Source organism: Sparus aurata, chromosome 16, assembly GCF_900880675.1.
Source record: "Sparus aurata chromosome 16, fSpaAur1.1, whole genome shotgun sequence".
NCBI classification, from domain to species: domain Eukaryota; kingdom Metazoa; phylum Chordata; class Actinopteri; order Spariformes; family Sparidae; genus Sparus; species Sparus aurata.
Window position 1 is genome coordinate 12244686 of NC_044202.1, and position 17384 is coordinate 12262069.

General features: G+C 41.0%; 3 protein-coding genes across 5 annotated transcripts in view; 1 reads left to right on the forward strand and 2 right to left on the reverse strand.

The window, feature by feature from the left end:
* Nucleotides 1-227: 227 nt before the first annotated feature.
* On the reverse strand, nucleotides 228-2920 carry iqcc (IQ motif containing C). Of its 2 annotated transcripts, XM_030391626.1 has the most exons (6): nucleotides 2761-2920; nucleotides 2389-2532; nucleotides 2190-2305; nucleotides 1975-2108; nucleotides 1184-1305; nucleotides 228-479 (listed from the first exon to the last, which is right to left on the reverse strand). In XM_030391626.1, the coding sequence occupies exons 1-6, from the start codon at nucleotides 2800-2802 to the stop codon at nucleotides 444-446; spliced, it is 594 nt and encodes a 197-aa protein (XP_030247486.1). In that variant the 5' UTR covers nucleotides 2803-2920; the 3' UTR covers nucleotides 228-443. The 2 variants fall into 2 exon arrangements, with proteins under 2 accessions (XP_030247486.1, XP_030247483.1); XM_030391623.1 differs by having other exon boundaries at nucleotides 1975-2305.
* A 151-nt stretch (nucleotides 2921-3071) lies between these two features.
* Nucleotides 3072-17384, forward strand: part of fancm (FA complementation group M) — a 38608-nt gene continuing 24295 nt past the window's right edge. The window contains exons 1-4 of the mRNA XM_030391613.1: nucleotides 3072-3851; nucleotides 3933-4105; nucleotides 4395-4472; nucleotides 4607-4765. Of these exons, the coding sequence (XP_030247473.1) occupies nucleotides 3140-3851; nucleotides 3933-4105; nucleotides 4395-4472; nucleotides 4607-4765 (1122 nt within the window). The 5' untranslated portion in view covers nucleotides 3072-3139. The remainder of the gene's footprint in view (nucleotides 3852-3932; nucleotides 4106-4394; nucleotides 4473-4606; nucleotides 4766-17384) is intronic.
* soul3 (heme-binding protein soul3) lies at nucleotides 6868-17322 on the reverse strand. 2 transcript variants are annotated; one of them, XM_030391622.1, is made up of 6 exons: nucleotides 16684-16818; nucleotides 11450-11544; nucleotides 10542-10728; nucleotides 9416-9557; nucleotides 9099-9282; nucleotides 6868-8912 (listed from the first exon to the last, which is right to left on the reverse strand). In XM_030391622.1, exons 2-6 carry the CDS (start codon nucleotides 11503-11505, stop codon nucleotides 8741-8743), a joined length of 741 nt encoding a protein of 246 aa, XP_030247482.1. In that variant the 5' UTR covers nucleotides 11506-11544; nucleotides 16684-16818; the 3' UTR covers nucleotides 6868-8740. The 2 variants fall into 2 exon arrangements, with proteins under 2 accessions (XP_030247482.1, XP_030247481.1); XM_030391621.1 differs by lacking the exon at nucleotides 10542-10728 and having other exon boundaries at nucleotides 16684-17322.

Genomic DNA, 17384 nt, shown 5'->3' on the forward strand with positions numbered 1-17384 from the left:
TTGCTCGTGTGATGAGTGATGAGAGCTCATTGACTGCGATCCAAACAGGAAATTTGAGCTTCTGTGAGTCACAACACAAACTTGGCCTCATGCCAAGGACCCCTCCTCCCCAAATTCTAATGAATGAAACTTCCTCCTAACACAAGAACAACTACCTCAACGTCTCATGAGTTAAGCACAATGTTAGAGAAAGACTGCAGTGGCAGTAACAGCAGCAGAAAGCAGACTTTTAAGAAAAATACACTTTATTCTTTTTTTTTACAAAGAAACTCTTACATACACAATGTACAGCTTTTGCCAGTCACATGATAAATACAATTGAAAGTTATGTATCAGTATAAAAAATTGACTTGAATAGATGACACGTTAGGGAGTTCAGCTGACTGAAAGCAGTCAAGCCTTCAGTCTCACATCATCGAGTCCAGTTCAGATTACTCCTTCTGTCAGGAAACACTCAGTCTGTCCTTCAGTGACAAGTACTGCAGAGGAGAAAGAAGAGGAGATACACAATCATTTAAAGGTATACCCTGTCATCTGAAAGGTTGGATGAGCTCACTCCTAATGCACAACAACAAATTCTACAAATGCATATACATTCATGTTCTGATTCTTTTAGTCTAGAAATTTTCTGTGTACAACTGCATTTGAAAATCGAATACAAGGGTGCATGAGTACCTTCTTTATGAGTTCAGTTCAGTTCAGTTTAAATTAAGCGTTCCATGTGTACATTACTCCACATCTTGGCACTTTTACAACCCATGAAGCTGCACAGTGATTGCTGGAAGCAGTGATGCAAGCTTTATGAGAACTTAAGGAACTTAAGGAGATAAATTAAGGAATGCAATTGGTACACAGTCTGAGGGCAAAGGGTGCAGACAGCTGAACATGCTAAGAACGCCATTACAGATTTATGACCCTAATTCACAGTTCAGACTGCAGGAAAGAAACAAACTAGTGGACTCATACAGATAGCGTTAGTGTCTCTGTTTGTATGCGCAGGTAGCTGCATTCCAGTCTTTAGGAGATATACTATGTTTATTATTCAGGTATGGATATTACAAGGAATTTTCCACTGTACCGACTAATTTTGAGGCAACTTAATTAATGTAGTCTTGCAGCAGTGGCAATTCCCTTACAGCAGGAGACTGCTACTGTTGAATAAATACAGGACACGGCATTGTACCTTTTTCCTGCTGTCAATGGCCTGTTGGAGCCACAGCAGCTCCATGGTCAGGGTGTTTCTGTGGAGACGAAGCACCTCTGGGGTACAGGGCACCTCCTGGGCCAAGCAGTACTGTCGGGAACCTGAGGGAGGGAAGACAAATTCAAAAATAAATGAAGATTTTAACATGTGTTAAAAACAATTGATTTTAAGTCAAACTTAACATCAGTCCTGCAGGTAAATGATGATGAAATGTTTTGTTTCTTCTTCTTCTCATTTTGCCTTTTGTGAAAAACTCTACTTGTACGCAAAGCAATTTCTGTCATTTTGACAATTTTCTTAAAGCCATTCTGACAATGCCAATGTGTTAAATAATTCAGGGAAATCATGTCAACCACAAGACAGCCAAGTCTCAGCTTAGTTAATCTTAATGTCTTTTCAAGATGGATGTTTTTTGCAGTGCTTACACAACAAGATTAGTGTTTAAACAACACATTGAAAGATCAATTATTTAATTTCCACAAATTCTGATAAGAAATGTTGCAATTTAAGTTATTTATCTGGGAAAAGAACAGTTTCCAGCTCTACCAATACGTAGACAATTTGGACATTTGAAAGGATCGTCTTGAGCTCTTTTCACTATTTCTAAAACATCCACAGACCAGGTGAATATGAAGAATTACCATTACTTGAAACCCTAAATAAGACTCAACATTGTGTCTCTGTTATAGCAGATTAATGATAGATGAAGACAAGACACAAAAAATCAAAAGTCATCTCACTACCACTACCAGTGTGTGGACGACTTTCACCTTTGTTAGAGTGACCATAGTTCATATCCAGCTCCAAACTGCTCCAGACGGGGGTGGAGTCTCCTGTGCTCTCCATCACCCCTCCATCTTTATACACCATGGTACTTTCTTTCTCTCTGTCCCCTTTATCATTGCTGCTGGGGAAACAGTCATTAGAAAAAGAGGTCTGATCTCTGATTTGTGAATCATCCCTCTCTGCTTCTATCTTCTCTGACAGGGCAGGATGATCTCGCCTCTCCACTGATGACACTCCTGTTGCTGATGGGATCTGGGGACTGGCACAGATATCTACTCCTTCAGCAGTGCTGCTGGGTCGTGGAAACAGACCATTCTGATGATGCATGAGAAAAAGCATTAGAAAAGTAACGAGAAGTTAAATAAATCACACTGTCATTAGAGTTGTCAAGTACTTACAGTGTCTGTGAAGTGGGGAATGGGGATGACTGTCTCCCTCCACTCTAAATGAGTCAAGCCTCCATCGATCTCTCTCACGACGTCTTCAAAGTCTTCTCGTGCACGCCGGACTTCCTTTCTCACAATGTATCCACGTGCAGACGCCTACAAGAGAGATTACAGAGTTACTGTAGCTAATGCTAACTTGTCCCCAGCTTCAGTTAAGTCAACAACGCTAGCTACTTTAAGCATGAGTAGTCTTCATGAGTTAGCAAAAGCAGCTAAACTGTCAGAGCTCGCAGAGAACTCTGGCCGGAAATAAGACGTTAGATGAAAAGACGCAAGTTGGTGCTTTACGACTTGAAAAATTGACTTACTGGACTTTGTTATTACCTGAAAACAGGTGAGCGTCGTCTCCCACTTCCCTCTGTCCATTGCCTAGGAGAGCGGGAGTTGAACTCGAACTTTTGATTTTTTTCCGGGGTCACCCTGTCAAATTAAAAGCCGCCTTGTAAACGTTAACCAAGTATCTGTGTCGACTTAGCTCCTAGCTTGATAAATTGGCGTCAGTATAATACATTTAATTATATTACAACTAAAACGGTATCAAATTACCAAACTAACTCCGGGGTGACACTGTCGTTACGTATGCGGAGTTATATTTTGGTAGGACGGAGGCGGAAGTGGCCTTGTGTTTGGTAAACCGGTATCCGGCTTGCAATGTTGCTGCTTGTCCCAGGGCACTTTTTGTCAAAGTTTTTCTCCACAACTGATGAAAATGAGCAGTGGTTCAAATCAGAGGACTTTGTTCCAGACTTGGGGTGCATCCGCTTCTGAAAATAGGGTTGTTCAACCGAAGAAAGATGGCAAGAAGCCCGCTGGACGGCGCAAAACAACCCAAAGCAGCACCACACAGGTAGCTAAAACTAACCTTCCCAGAAACCCTCTGTGGACTGAAATAGGTCAGGGGTCCACATACACATCAGAGATCCCAGGAAGGACGGAGGAGCCTAAACCTGTGTGTGAATATGAAGATGACGACGATGATCTGATGGTTGTCGCTGTATATGAGGCTGAAAAGAGCCTGCAACTTGACAATGTTCACTCTTTTCAACATGAGAACCGTGTAGGAACAGAGAGCATTGCCTGCTCATCCCTCCCCTCAAGTGTGGGGCAGACATATCCAGACTTCCCTGGCTTTGACTGCTCCTCAGCTAAGGTATGGATTTACCCCACCAACTATCCCATCAGGGATTACCAGCTGAAGATATCAGAAGCTGCCCTGTTCCAAAACACACTGGTGTGTCTCCCCACTGGTCTGGGAAAGACCTTCATAGCCTCTGTGGTTATGTACAACTTCTACCGCTGGTATCCATCTGGGAAGATTGTGTTCATGGCTCCCACCAAACCTCTGGTGGCCCAACAGATCGAGGCCTGTTACAAAGTGATGGGGATCCCTCAGGCACACATGGCTGAGCTGACAGGTAGCAAATCATGACGCAAAAGCTGAGACACTCATCCTTCTTTTAGCGTTGAATAACAGGAGTTCATCTTCTGATCCACAGGCAGCACAGCAGCAAAGCAGAGACAGGAGGTGTGGAGGACCAAGCGTGTCTTCTTCCTCACACCTCAGGTCATGGTGAACGATCTGTCTCGAGAGTCGTGCCCGGCCCAGCAGGTCAAGTGTGTGGTGATCGATGAAGCCCACAAGGCGCTGGGCAACCATGCCTACTGTCAGGTACACAAAGCTGTCACTAATGATCACGGCTTGACACGCAATCCAGTTATTAACCACTGCTTACTATGTTTCAGGTTATACGTAATGTGTCAAGTCCAGTTCTGATTGTGAATCTGCAATAAAGTGATTCTGAAGTGAAAATGCACCTAATAGTAGTTCTTAACTTAGTAACCATCACTCTTATACATTTTATAGGGTGTTTTTAAGAGAAAAGAACACTTGTAATTAGTTAGTTATCTAAATTAATTGCTAATAATGCTCTGTACTCGCCCCTCTCCATGTTACTCAGGTGATCAGACAGCTTGGCAGCCAGACTCTGCAGTTCCGGATCCTGGCCCTTAGTGCTACTCCAGGTGGAGATACAAAGGTAAGACCAATAGATAGAATCTGTGTCTATTAATCCTTTATGTTTTGGGTGACATTATGGCCAGAGAGACCAAAAAAAACCAAACATTTTCATGTAACTATTCTCAAACCTTATTCTGTTTTACATCCCTGCAGTCGGTGCAGTCGGTGATCTCTAATCTGCTCATCTCTCACATTGAGCTGCGTTCAGATGAGAGTCCGGACATCCTGGCCCATTCCCACCAGCGCAGTGTGGACAAAGTGGTGGTTCCTTTGGGAGATGTCCTCTCTGCTTACCAGGCACACTATCTGCAGGTAGGCACATGTGATTTTGCATCATATTTAGATAAACTCCTTCCTGTTTTTGCAACCTTTATTTATTTTTTTTACTATAATCACACATCTGACATAAAGGTCAGAGTTGAGGTAATCGATTTAGTTCTTACCTACTTTATGAATTTAAGCCAATCATTATTGTCCATGATGTTTTTACTGTCGGATTAATTTCAGTATTGATACAAAAAGCAGACAATAGCATTCAAAGTTAGATGAAATGTATTTGTATTGTCAAACTTTCCCCTCATGCATACGTCATAATGCAAACTATGTGACTTTTGTGTTTTTGGTACTTTGCTGCCACCTTGTGGTCACTGTTTGCTCACTTCAGTTGTAAAAAACGATCCTCAGTTGAATGTTTTCTCTGCATCATGTCTGTACTCTGGCGGCATGGGTCTGTTCATATTTAACAGATTTGATGTGTTTTGAAAGCCTCATCCTGTCCCGCTCCGGGGTCTGGCTTCCAGAAAAAGGCTCTAGATTATTAATGGACCTCTCTCTCCTGGTCACGGGGTTGGTTCGCTGTCTGTGTGTACTGTACTGTAAATGTGCAGCTACACTTCATCCGTCTCAACTGGCTTGACTGTTGGAATGTGACACCTGTATTTGAAAGTTGAGACCTGTTGTGTATCAGCTCTGTTTGGTCCTTTTTGTGAATTTTCTACCCTCCTTTCTGATTCTTTTTGGCTTTCCTTGCTTGTTCTTTAATTGCTTTAACATTCATTTTTCACCTTCTCTTCATATGAGCCCCTGATCGGATGGCGCCTGCAACCTGCTTGTTAACCTCCCTTAATTTGACCCGACAGTACTCAAAATAGAGACAAACACTGCACTCAGGTGTAAAATGAGCATTGCAGCAGCCATTCAAGCGGAATTTAATGATTGTTGAGCAAATCAGAAAAATTAACCAGTCATGCAGACAGCTTTTATGGGCTCTGTGGTGTGCTTTTCTTTAATTCTGGGCCCATTTCATCAGACAGAAATAAGAGCCATAGACCAACACCAATCCATATAACCACTAAAATATCTTCTGTTTTGTTGTGTCTGACTTTTGTGATCGTAATGGTGCGTGGATGGAGGTTTTATAGACAATGTGCGTCATGTCGGTGAACATCTAGGTCACTGTGTTCAAGTTGGCGCTGAGATATTTGTCATCGCGTTTACACCCTGCGTTGTGTTGTAATGGAAACTGATGGTCTTACTTCAGAGCTTCAGTTTTATTGGCATTCCACACAAATTGAAGTAATCTGTCCCAATAGAATTCCTGTTATTCATAACAAATGTGCTGAGGTTCACGAGGACAGGACTCCGTTTTCCCAGCAGAACAGATGCCATGTTTAAACACACGTTTTCATATTAGAAAAATAAAAGTGCTTATCAAGTTCCTTATGTGAACTCCTATAACCTTGTTGTAATGTAATGTATTGTGTAGGCTGCACTCTGATACACAAACGTGTGTGTGAGCCTTTGTGAGAACTCATCATTTTACTATGCTCCAGTAACTGAGCACCAGTTCTCCTCTTGAAGTAGGTTATGCTATGTTTCAGAACAAAAGTAGGGTGTGACCCTTTTTGTTTGCTACATTTGATCCCACAAAAAAGGAAGGAATACCCAGCATGGATGTTCTGTAGTATGTATACAGTACATGTCAATGACTAGTCTGAAACCTTGCATGTGTTTCAAAGCTGAGTTTTAAGTTGTGTTTTTCTCCTATAAATCTTCTCAGTTTTTGCATTGGTAAGAATGCAAATAACTACATGCAAGGCTGTAGCTAAGGTGGTAGAGCCTATCTATCTTAAATCAATCATTACTCTATATGATTAACAAAATAAAACCACATAATGCCCATATTGAGACTACGAAATGGCTAAAATGTAATATTAGTTTGAATTAATATCTTTTTTTCTTTGGCTCCTTAAATTACCAATTACTTGTGTTTAAAAATGTATCAGCCGACTATCAGAGAAAGGAATTTTCAATTAGTTATTTCTTAGTTCTTGTCCCAGTAGAACTCGTGTGTTCGATAAAACCCAGTGAAATTCCTAACAAAGCTAAACAAAAAAAGAAAGCCTCACTGTAGATTACAAAAGACAGGAGACAAGTACATTTTTATTCAACAACAAAAAAAAACACAGTAGCTCTTGTTGATGCACTTGATTTTCACAGTACAGCACGTTTGCAGAACACTAAAAAAAAAGAAGCAAAAGAGTAAAGAGAAAGGAAAAAAGTTGAATCATCACACTTGATGTTCCCATATAACCAGGCTCTTAAAGGGAAAACCAACCAAAATCATGGCTTTGCATGTATTTATTCACTACAGTTATTATCATAGAGTATCATGCCAACTCTACAACCATTTAATGTGAAAGAAATTCTTTGGATTTGGTGTCTTGACTTAACTGGGCAACCTTCCTAACCCAATACTTAGTTTCTTTACTTATAATTTCTTTTCTTTCTTTTTAAAATTAAATTAAAAAAGATGAAGCCAACTCTCCCAATTTAAGCTCAACATTTGACTTGCAATTTTACACATATTTAATATGCTTTATGCTTGAATTAGTGCCCACTCAAGCATTTCGAAGGATGCTCTTCGCTGATGATTTGGCTACTTTACCTCCAGTTTTGTTTTATTTCAGTTGCAGCCAAGCATAAAATGTACATTTCCAAATATTCCCATATCATCGTGAAGTCTTGGTGTCTGTGTATGTTGCATATGAGATAAAGATGCTTATAGACTCTCTTTAGATTGGTGATAACATTAAACAGCTTCAACTTAAACAGAATTTAATTTTCTTCTATCTATTTTGGACTGTCTCCACTCAGTAGCGGTGGCATTTGAATGAACAAATGCTTACTTCCCACTGATGACAGAGAATAGCAAGTAGAAAGAGGTTCAGAGGTCATTACTTTTCCTGCGTGTGTGTATGAAACATGAGGAATGCATTGAGTTGCCTTAAGAAGTACTTTATGATTGTCATTCAGCAGTAAAATCTGTAAGTTTTTCAGTGTTTGGTTTGGAGTGTAACATATGTATTCTACCTCCTCCCTTTAGCTGTACATTCATGTTTCCTAAATTTAGTGTCACCTATTGTGTTAAGAGCTTATTTACGGTAGAAGCCACCAGTTCGGATCTGGATGTTGTTTTATCGGATTGTGTTGCAGGCTACAGATTTCTCCCCCGACCCACCATTATCAGTCACTGAGAGCCCCCTTAAATTGGGTTAGGTTAGTAGCCCAGCAACTGTAATACCTGACTTATTGGTTGTTGGTTATTACAACAATTAATATTGCACTTATTGTAGAATCAAAATAACTGTTAATGCAGCGTAACTGGCATCACATAGACATGTTATCTTTAGTGCAGAGATAAAGAAATAATGGATCAATAGTGACAGTTGCAATCACCTCAGCAAACTAGAGAAGGATGTGTTGTGCATTGACCTTTACCCCACATGACAGAACACTGTAGCTGTGCAACAAACAGAAACGGAGCATATAGATAAGGCTGCATGTCTACTGGGAACCTGCCTCTGTTGTGTAAAGACAGGCTGTTGCATGTTCCTGACAGCACTCAATGGTCACCGCCTTCACACAGTGCCAAGAGTTAAAACTAGTTTTTAACAAGCGGGCACTGTGCCTAGCAAAGGGTTTTTTGAGTATGAGATGAATGTTATGCTTCATCTCAGCATTTGGGTTGTATCAATGAGAGTATGGCAGTGGTTTTGTTTAGAGGATCTATCTAAATGAGCACGACTGAAAATTCACTGAGGGTTAGTTTAAGGGCTGTTTTTTCTCTCAGGCCCTGACTGATCTGGAGTGTGCTGGGCTTGTGGTCAGTTCAGGTAGAGGCGGTGAATAAAGAGGATGTTGCATCTGAGGCTGTAGCTGGGCTGCGGCAGTGTTAGCGTAGTCTTTGTGAGCCTCAAGTAGGATGCTGCTCAATCCTCTCATCTCTTAGGGTCGCTCTAGGAACCAGATCTCGTTCTGGCGCTGGCTATGTGCAGGGTTGGTGTAGCCGGCCACAATGAACGAGTCGTGGACACACATGTCGGTGGAGTCTAGAAGCTCTGCCATGGCGCTGATCTGATCAATGATGGTCACTTCGTTGGTGGGACCGGAGAAGGGCCTGGAAGAAGCAGGGGGAAAGGTGGCTAAGTATTGACATGCAGAATCCAGAAAGGTAAAGCAGGCCAGGCATTAATTCGAGCACCATTTATCCTTGATAAAACACTCCTTGTTAGTTGTTAGTGCTGACAAGAAGAGGGAGTTAATTTAGGAATAGCAAACCTGTTTTAGTGTAAGCTCTACTGACCTTGCGTATACAGTAGTGGTGGGCCAGATCTCTATGACGATCTCGCTGTCAGTAGGTTGTGGGGGCTGGGCCTGATGCTCAGCGGGGAGGAAATACGCCACAGTTACCTCATGGGAGAGCATAGCCTGGTTCTCATTTGTGCGCACCACTGTGACGATGGGGAGTGTCATGCCCAGGTAGTCACCTAGAGGAGGCAATTGTGTGTCAGACTCGCTTGGAGATGATCATCAGCCAATGAACATACGAGACAATGCTGTGAATTTCAAACGCCAGTACCTGATAGTGTGTGTTGAACAGTCCCTTTCTTGTGGACTTACCTACAGAATTCTGCTGGCAGATGTATTTCATAATCCTCATGAAGCCATAGCAGATGCTCTGTTCATAAGTGTCCTCGCGCATTCTTATACAAGCCCAGTGGCCCTTTTCGTACTGGCGCCTCTCAAACAGCAGCTCCCCACACTAAAAAATTACACATGACAAAATGAGAGAAGAATGAGTTACAAGTTTATTTCATTAGTGACGCATTAAATTAAATTGAATTGTTATGAAACTGTTTTCTGTGACATTTGTTAGGATAACTGGGAAATAGCATTGGGGATGCCAGCAAATGTTCGGATGAATGCCTGGTAAGCTGAGCTGTCTACAAAATGTGTAAAAGATGCATCCCACACAACTGTTGCTTGTAATTAAAATAATTCAAGACATGCTGCATGTTGGCCTTGTGAGTGTACTCAAGTGTCTTATGAAGAGCTCTATTTGGATGGAAAACAATTTTTTCAAGGAGAAGTGGTGTAATGTAATTATTACTGGTGCATCTCTGTGGTTTTTATCCTGTCAAATTAATCTACATCAATAGGTTTATGGACTGTCAGTAAATTTTTTTTTGTCTTTTACCTAAAGATAAATACTATTTAGGTAATAGAAGTGCTTCAAATGAATACCATAGACTTATTATAGAGATTTACACAGAATCAGTGATGAAAATAATAAATAATTTTCCCATGTAGATTGACCTACAGCTTTGAGACTGCTTGCTGTCAACGTGCACTGAAACCTAAGCTCTAAGAATAGGGTGTCATGATTGTCCTTTGTTTAACCGGAGTCTCCAGCCAAGTTTTAATGAACTAATTAACTCAAGTTAAACCAATTAGCCCTCTTTATTTATACACCCCCTAAGGAGTTTAGAAGGCTTTTTGTATTGGGTGCCATGATCATCATGTTGAAAATGAATAGCTGATGCATACTTGCACATATGTCGTATGTTGTTGTCAACCAATAATGACGCTGTTGGTGTTTATTTGATGTTGACTGAGAGGTCTGATCTGTTTGTTGTTGTATGTGCAATCCAGGAGTTTCACATTTTTTTATAGCTGTTAAATGCATCTCCGTTATCAGAACAGTAAGATTAAAGGTTATTCCGGCATCATTATGTTATACACTGACCTTAAATGAACTAGGGTTGGTATATTCAGGACAGGCTATCTGGCAAATCAGGGCTGGATTGTCATGTGATCTCAGAATTTGCAAATCCAGCTGCCTCACAAGGTAATGTGATTTGGGCAGCAGGGCAGCTATCCATGTTCTCACGTGACATGAGAGTGATAGTTGGTGGTAGTAATCGACATCTAATCTGATTCTCCAAGAAAGTGACAAGAAAACATAGAAGGAGGAAAGTGAAAAGGAGGGAATACAGAGCAAAAGGCATCCGATACTCAAAGGGAGAAGGAATTGTTACTATAGGCAGTGCAATTTATGTTGTTTGGATTTAGAAAAACAGTAAACTATAATCTGCAAGATGAGGCAGTTTTTGTTTGTATGAAAGTTCCTAATTAAAATCAAACAATCAAATGTGATGAAGTACAGTATGGTTATTCTAAAACATTTATTAACTGCATATACAGAACAATTACTATATCGTAATACTGTTTCGAAGATAGCCATATTGCCCACGACCAATTCAATCAAACTTAACTGGAGGGCAGAAAAAATGTCTCTGAAATAGTCTGTTCCACTAAGAAAAAGTTAATGTCACCCATTGCTGTTCTAATCAGCTACTACAGTTTGGACATTTGCTTTTAATGTGAGCCTTTCCCATCCAGCAGTCATCTGGCTTTGTGGTCCTGCAGTGTGGAAAGTTTTTGACTGCTAATCTTCAAATATCGGACTGTCATGTAAGGCCTTTATTTGCAGGTCTAGTCTTTGGTGAAGACACACTAAATATCTAGTGTAAACTAGGTCACTGCTGACCAGTTTTATAATGTTTCTCTTTTGAAACAGAACATGAAAATGTAGAAAAACACGGTGAAACAAGTATATACATTATTTGTTGTGGTCAAGAGTCCGACAGATACCTTCTCTTTGCGTGCGAGGAGGGTGAAAGGTACGTGTTCTCTGTTACTCCGTCCATGGTTGTTGCTGGTTAGTTGCTGAATAGGCTCCGCCATATCTGTCAACAGACAAACAACACATGGTTAAACAGAGGTTAAAAAAAGTTTTTTTTTGTTTTGCCAACCATGGATGCATACTGTTTCATATAAAGGTGATTAAATATATTAAAGCAGAAGCTACCTGTGACCTCTCACACGATATTCACATGCTTGGAGTGTACACAAACTTCCATAAACCCTTTTCCCATTCACATCATATCAACATTTGCAGTCTCCTGTCTCTAATCTGTATAAAACGTCCCCACTTCCAGTAATCTGCTGGCAGGCAGTGTTGGTGGTTTGTGTGAGAAGAGGTTGCCAGATGGGCCGAATGCTGTGCCAGGGTGTCGCAGAGTGTAATGTTTATTGGAGCTGGTGGAAAGGACATTGACTAAAGCTGCCCAAGGCCAGGTATAGACTTGTATTAGAGAGGGGACAACAGCAGGAGCCAGTGCTTTTTCAAAATAGTGGAGCATATTTGACCTGTTACCCACTCTTTTATGATGATGCCCATGTTGGTAGATTTAGTAATGGCATTATGTTCCATTGTTGAACTGTCAAATACAAGGCACTCGAGGTAAACCCAATTAAATCACATTTTGTCAATCAATATGATGGAGGACAGCTGGGGTTAGAGGGATCTGTGTATTTAGGTGATCAATCCTTTGACAACGGGCCAAGCTGTGGATTGGTGTGTGTGTGTGTGTGTGTGTGTGTGTGTGTGTGTGTGTGTGTGTGTGTGTGTGTGTGTGTGTGTGTGTGTGAGAGAATGTTTGCTCATGTAGCAGGATCTCATGATTAGGAGCAGCGGAACAGCAAGGTTAATGACTGTGTATATTTGACAGTAAAATATTACCTCCCAGTTTACGTGTGTGCCTCCAATATGAGAGGCAGGGAGGAGATGAAACACTGCAGCTTAAACCACTGGATGGTTATCTACCTGCAGCGCTGCACGCAAACCCCAAGCAAACTCATCAGTTTCTATAGCAGCAGAACAGTCAACACTGACCACCCGGTCAACACACGCACTTGTTTTTGTGCACAAGCTATATGTTCAGTACAGGGCTGTGGTCAGACCCCACTTTCAGTCTGGCTTTTGTGCCACAAACATCTGGTCTGCAGTTGTATTTTTTCATCTAACTGACACCTAATTGTCAAGGCATTGTGTTCTTAATGTCCTTTCAACAACTACACTTCCCATGAGCTTCAGACTTCTCCTTATAGGCCATCATAATCTACATTTATACTTTGTTAAAATAGGAGTATTTGAATTTGATCAGCAATAGTCGACACAGATTTAACACAGTATTTGAGCAGAATAACATTATGTATTGTTTAGTCTTTTTGCAGAAGGGGGCCGATGTTGTCACTGTTGCTCTTTTTAGTCGAGTAATCATATATGAGATAGGACAGGACTCATCACCCTGGAAACCAAGCTTCTTCTATTTACTTTATATTAATAACACACAACTATTACAATGATAAAACACACAGAAATGTGTAAATAGACAGGCTGGCAATAGGACAAACAATGAATGATTAAAACCATAAAGTAAACAAGGCTAGAAATGTAAAAACAATGGGTGAACTGCATTATTTAAATGTGATTTAAACAAAGATGCTAATGTAGACAGCCAGAGTTCCTCAGGTAGGCTGTGACATGTAATAAAAGATACAGAAAAGCCCACTTGTAGACCAGATTGCTGAGAAACTAAATGTTGCTTGTGTGAGTTGTGCAGTAAACGCTCTGATTAAGGAGTGTTTTTCTGTCACTGCACAAGCACTTCATCCCAGCGTAGCCCGGGACTTTTCTGCAGAGAAAAATGCTTTAAGGACACACACTCCTAGAGTTCAGATCCTTGTAGGAAGTGTTGAGTGTGCATTCTAATGGCTGTTCTTCAGTGTCAAATAACATAATGCAATGTAATGCACAGCAGTTCAACAGGTGTTTAGAAGTAGGAATCTAGTAATAACTACCGTCAGTAATCACCTGTGTGCTGACTTTGACTTTGAACACGTAGTGTGTTATTGTGGTTTCACACCTGGTGTCAGTAGATAGGCTTCAATTAATTTGGAATTATGCTTCAGGGACAATGTGGGGTGTGTGTATTAATGCATGTCATAAGAAACTTTGACAACCACTGCGGGAAGGTCTGATGTGTTGACTTGCCAGAATTAACTTTGGCCAATGGAGGCACTGTACATAAATGGGAACAGATAATAGAAACATGCAAATTCTTGTTTGCATTCACCTGTTTCAAAAACACCAATATAATTGAGAAATATCTGCTTCATCACAACTTTTAAGATTAGACTGCAATTAAGTAGGATCTGTGATACTTGAAAGAAGAAAACTTGCCAAGGCAAGTTCAATTCTGAATTTCACTCGCTCACTTGAAAACACACATTCCATCTTGTTTACAAGCTAGGAACCCTTTATGCATCCTCAGCTGTTGATGTTATCTGCTTCTCTGACCTCACGAAAATGATGCATGAAAATCACGCAGTCTTAAAGGGGCTTTTGCAGAGTCTAATATCATATAAGTGTATGGATGAATCCTAAGTTGCCTAGATTTGTGTTTATAGCCATCAATTTTGCTGGAGGCTGCAAGGACATGCTGCTATGGATACCATTTAAACAATATAGGTGGTAAATCTCTTTTTACTGGACTGTAAATTAGAACTACAACTAGTTTGTAGCTACAGTGAAATTTAAGTTGTGTTTGTAGCCCTAACCACAGTTAACCAATCGCACAGCCGAGCTCCCACCTCAGCCCTGTCCATCCAACTCCATCCCAATTAGAGAAAAGGACTTTATCGTGTGGCCTTGGCCTCTGTCCTTAGCAACAGTATTAGTAGACTTAGCCGCTGCCACGTCAGTACCAGCACAGGCAAGGTAGCTAATCCCCCTCCCCTAGTCTGAGAGCCCCAGTAGGTGGTTTTGTACTAACTCCTCAATTAGAGCTTGGGTTTGAGGGCAGAGGGGGACATGCCAGTCTGTGTTAGTGGATTCTAAGTGAGAACCCACTCTGACGACAGATGGGGGCGCTTAACTTGAGATCAGGACAACCAAAGGGATAGGAGAGTAAAAGAATGATGTATACACGAAATAATGCTTATTTTTTCCGACTTTTCACACACAATCCATATTTCATAGCCTTTCAAATACCTAACAATTATTTAACAAAATAGTTAATGGAAAAAAATAACTTTCTGCGAACGGCTCATAACTTACAGTATTGGTACGTTAAACTGGTGATGAGGGGTCACACACAGTGCTTGATTTTTTATAAAGATGCAAGCCAACAAGGGAACCCATGGCTAACAAGTAATACCATACATAAGCTGATCTAATAGAGAAGGCTTTGATATTCATGTTGTTCAACGCTTTTGTGCCCTACACATCACATAAACACAAATCTGACGTGATTTGAAAATGGCATTTTGTGAAGCGGGAATTAAAATGTTGACGTTTAGCCAATGTCAATGGGCCCGTTATTCTGGTCTGTGTATCCAAGATCTGTGATTAACATTGACTGGGAAGGTTCCAGAGTTCGCAACCACTGCTCTTGTTGTCTCTAGCCTAGCATGTCTGGACATCTGTGGTAAAAATTAGACTCCTGGAGCTACATGTCGACAGAACTGATCATTGATTTAAAGCACGGAAAAGCTCAAATTTAATTAGGGTACTTTTTAAGTATACTTGCCAACAGTTTTCCAGAGAAAATGCTGTAATGCTAAGAGACATTTGAGATGAACCAATGGAAAGATCAGTGACTGAAATCAATTATTTTTTCCCCTTGGTTTATGCGGTTTTAAAAAAAACATGACTGCCAAATTAATTATTTCAAATGCTACGTTGACACTTCAAAATTAACACAACAGCTGCCAATGGCAAACTGGACTGTTATGACCAATGCTGTGACAGTATTGCCTAAGAAAACGGTCAAATGCATGCTCAAGTCTGATGCAAACACTGGATTGCTGTGTCAGAGGCTATCTTTCTAGTGTAAGGGTTGCAGAGCAGTTCAACATTCAGTGTCCTGAACACATTTCAGATTGTGTACCCTTTTCTTTTTACTTATTTTATTGCGAGGCTGAAATTGAAATCACATCATTCACAGTACTCTCAAATACCAATGCTGCTACGGATATTCCACATTGCAGTAAAAGCGAGAGTGATAAACACCGTTAAACCAAAAAATGGCGGGCACAATGGTCTGACACAAGTATAAATAACTCCTTTAGTTCTTTTTTTTGTTTGAAAAGCAGACACCATGTGTACCTCACAAAATGCAACATAAATGTATATTTACACCACAATCTCTAGTATCCCTATCCTATTAACCACACGATTACTGCTTTAGTAGTGCACTAGACCACACCACCGCCACACTTTTTTGTTGTAATTATAATGTTTATGATATTGTTCTGTCCTATTAGAATATTTTACACCTACAAGAGGAAACAGTTATTTGCTTTTACATGAGTTCATGATGGACTGGATCACCGTTCTTGTGATCTCTTGCCTTTCTCTGCAACAGTGCCATGTGTGACAGAAGGCTTTCCTCATTACTTCTACTAAGAGGATCTCCAAATGTTCATGCAACTGGATCACTATTCAGCAGAAGAAGGCCAAAGGAACTCACCTAACAATATGTTTGTGGTTGAATTGTGGAGGTATTTGTAGACACACTCACTGTCATCTTGACTTCCAGCGACTAAAATAATAAACAAGAGGTCCCATGACCTCACATTGTGTTTGCCTTGCTGTTGTCATATAACAACTAGGCCATGTTTGCATACTCGGAATTTAACTTTTATTAAAAATCTGTTTTGCTCCAAAGTTTGGTCTATTACTGTTTTGACTTGTTTAATTTAATAGTTGAAACTTTTGACTAAGAGGCAGGGTAATAGTTGTCCCAAGCTGGGACCGGTTTGTCAATGTGTTTCGGTTGAAACTAGGTCAATGTACATGGCGGAATGCCTTGAGGAAGTTGAACCAAAGTAAAGTCAGACATGTCAAAGTCGAGCTGTTTGTTACTTTTCTGCAATGTGCAAGTCAAAGTTTATAACCCTAAAGAGATTTTAACCTTAAAGTCAGTATGCCAACGTTCTATTTCTCGACGTATTTATCATTATTAATATTATTCTTTTACCTTGAGCAACTTCCACTTGGTGTCCCCTCGCTACGTCCTGCCAGTAATGCAGCAGTCGGCCATCGTCTTCCTCCATGGTCTCTGCCTCTTCTTCCAGGCTGCCGTTGCCCGAGTCAGACAGCTGGTCTTCCGAGAAAGACTCCAGGTCCTCCAGCGTGATCATCCCGGACTGCTCGGGCCCGCTGCGGTCTCCTCCGCCACCGCCGCCGCTCATCTGACAGCCGCCTCGGTCCATTTCTCTCTGCAAGAGTTGTTCACTACCGACGGAGAATAAAATAACCCCTCAATGGGTGGCCTGGAAATTAATTTAAAAAGAAAAGCTTGAATCGCCGCTTAAAATTAGCTTCGTTTAAGTGTTAATCTCTTCGGACCTCGGTGAGTTGCCTGTCCAGATTGGACCCGTCGTTTACTTTCTGGTAAACAAACCAGACACTCCGGTCCGTCACTCGACACATTCAGCCATATTTAATGTTACATCTGAATCAGACGAGCCATATTCCTTCGCCGGGTTCTACTTTCTATTCTTGAAAAAAAATAAAATAAAAAATAACAAGAAAGAAGTAGTCTCCGTCGACTGCACGCAGCAGCGCTACGCCTCCCTCTTTGTAGCCGGAGGTGAACGCGATGTTTAGGAGACGAGACGCATCACGTGACGCTGCGGCCTCACACAGGCCCCGCCCCTTCCTGCTGCCCGAGACGAT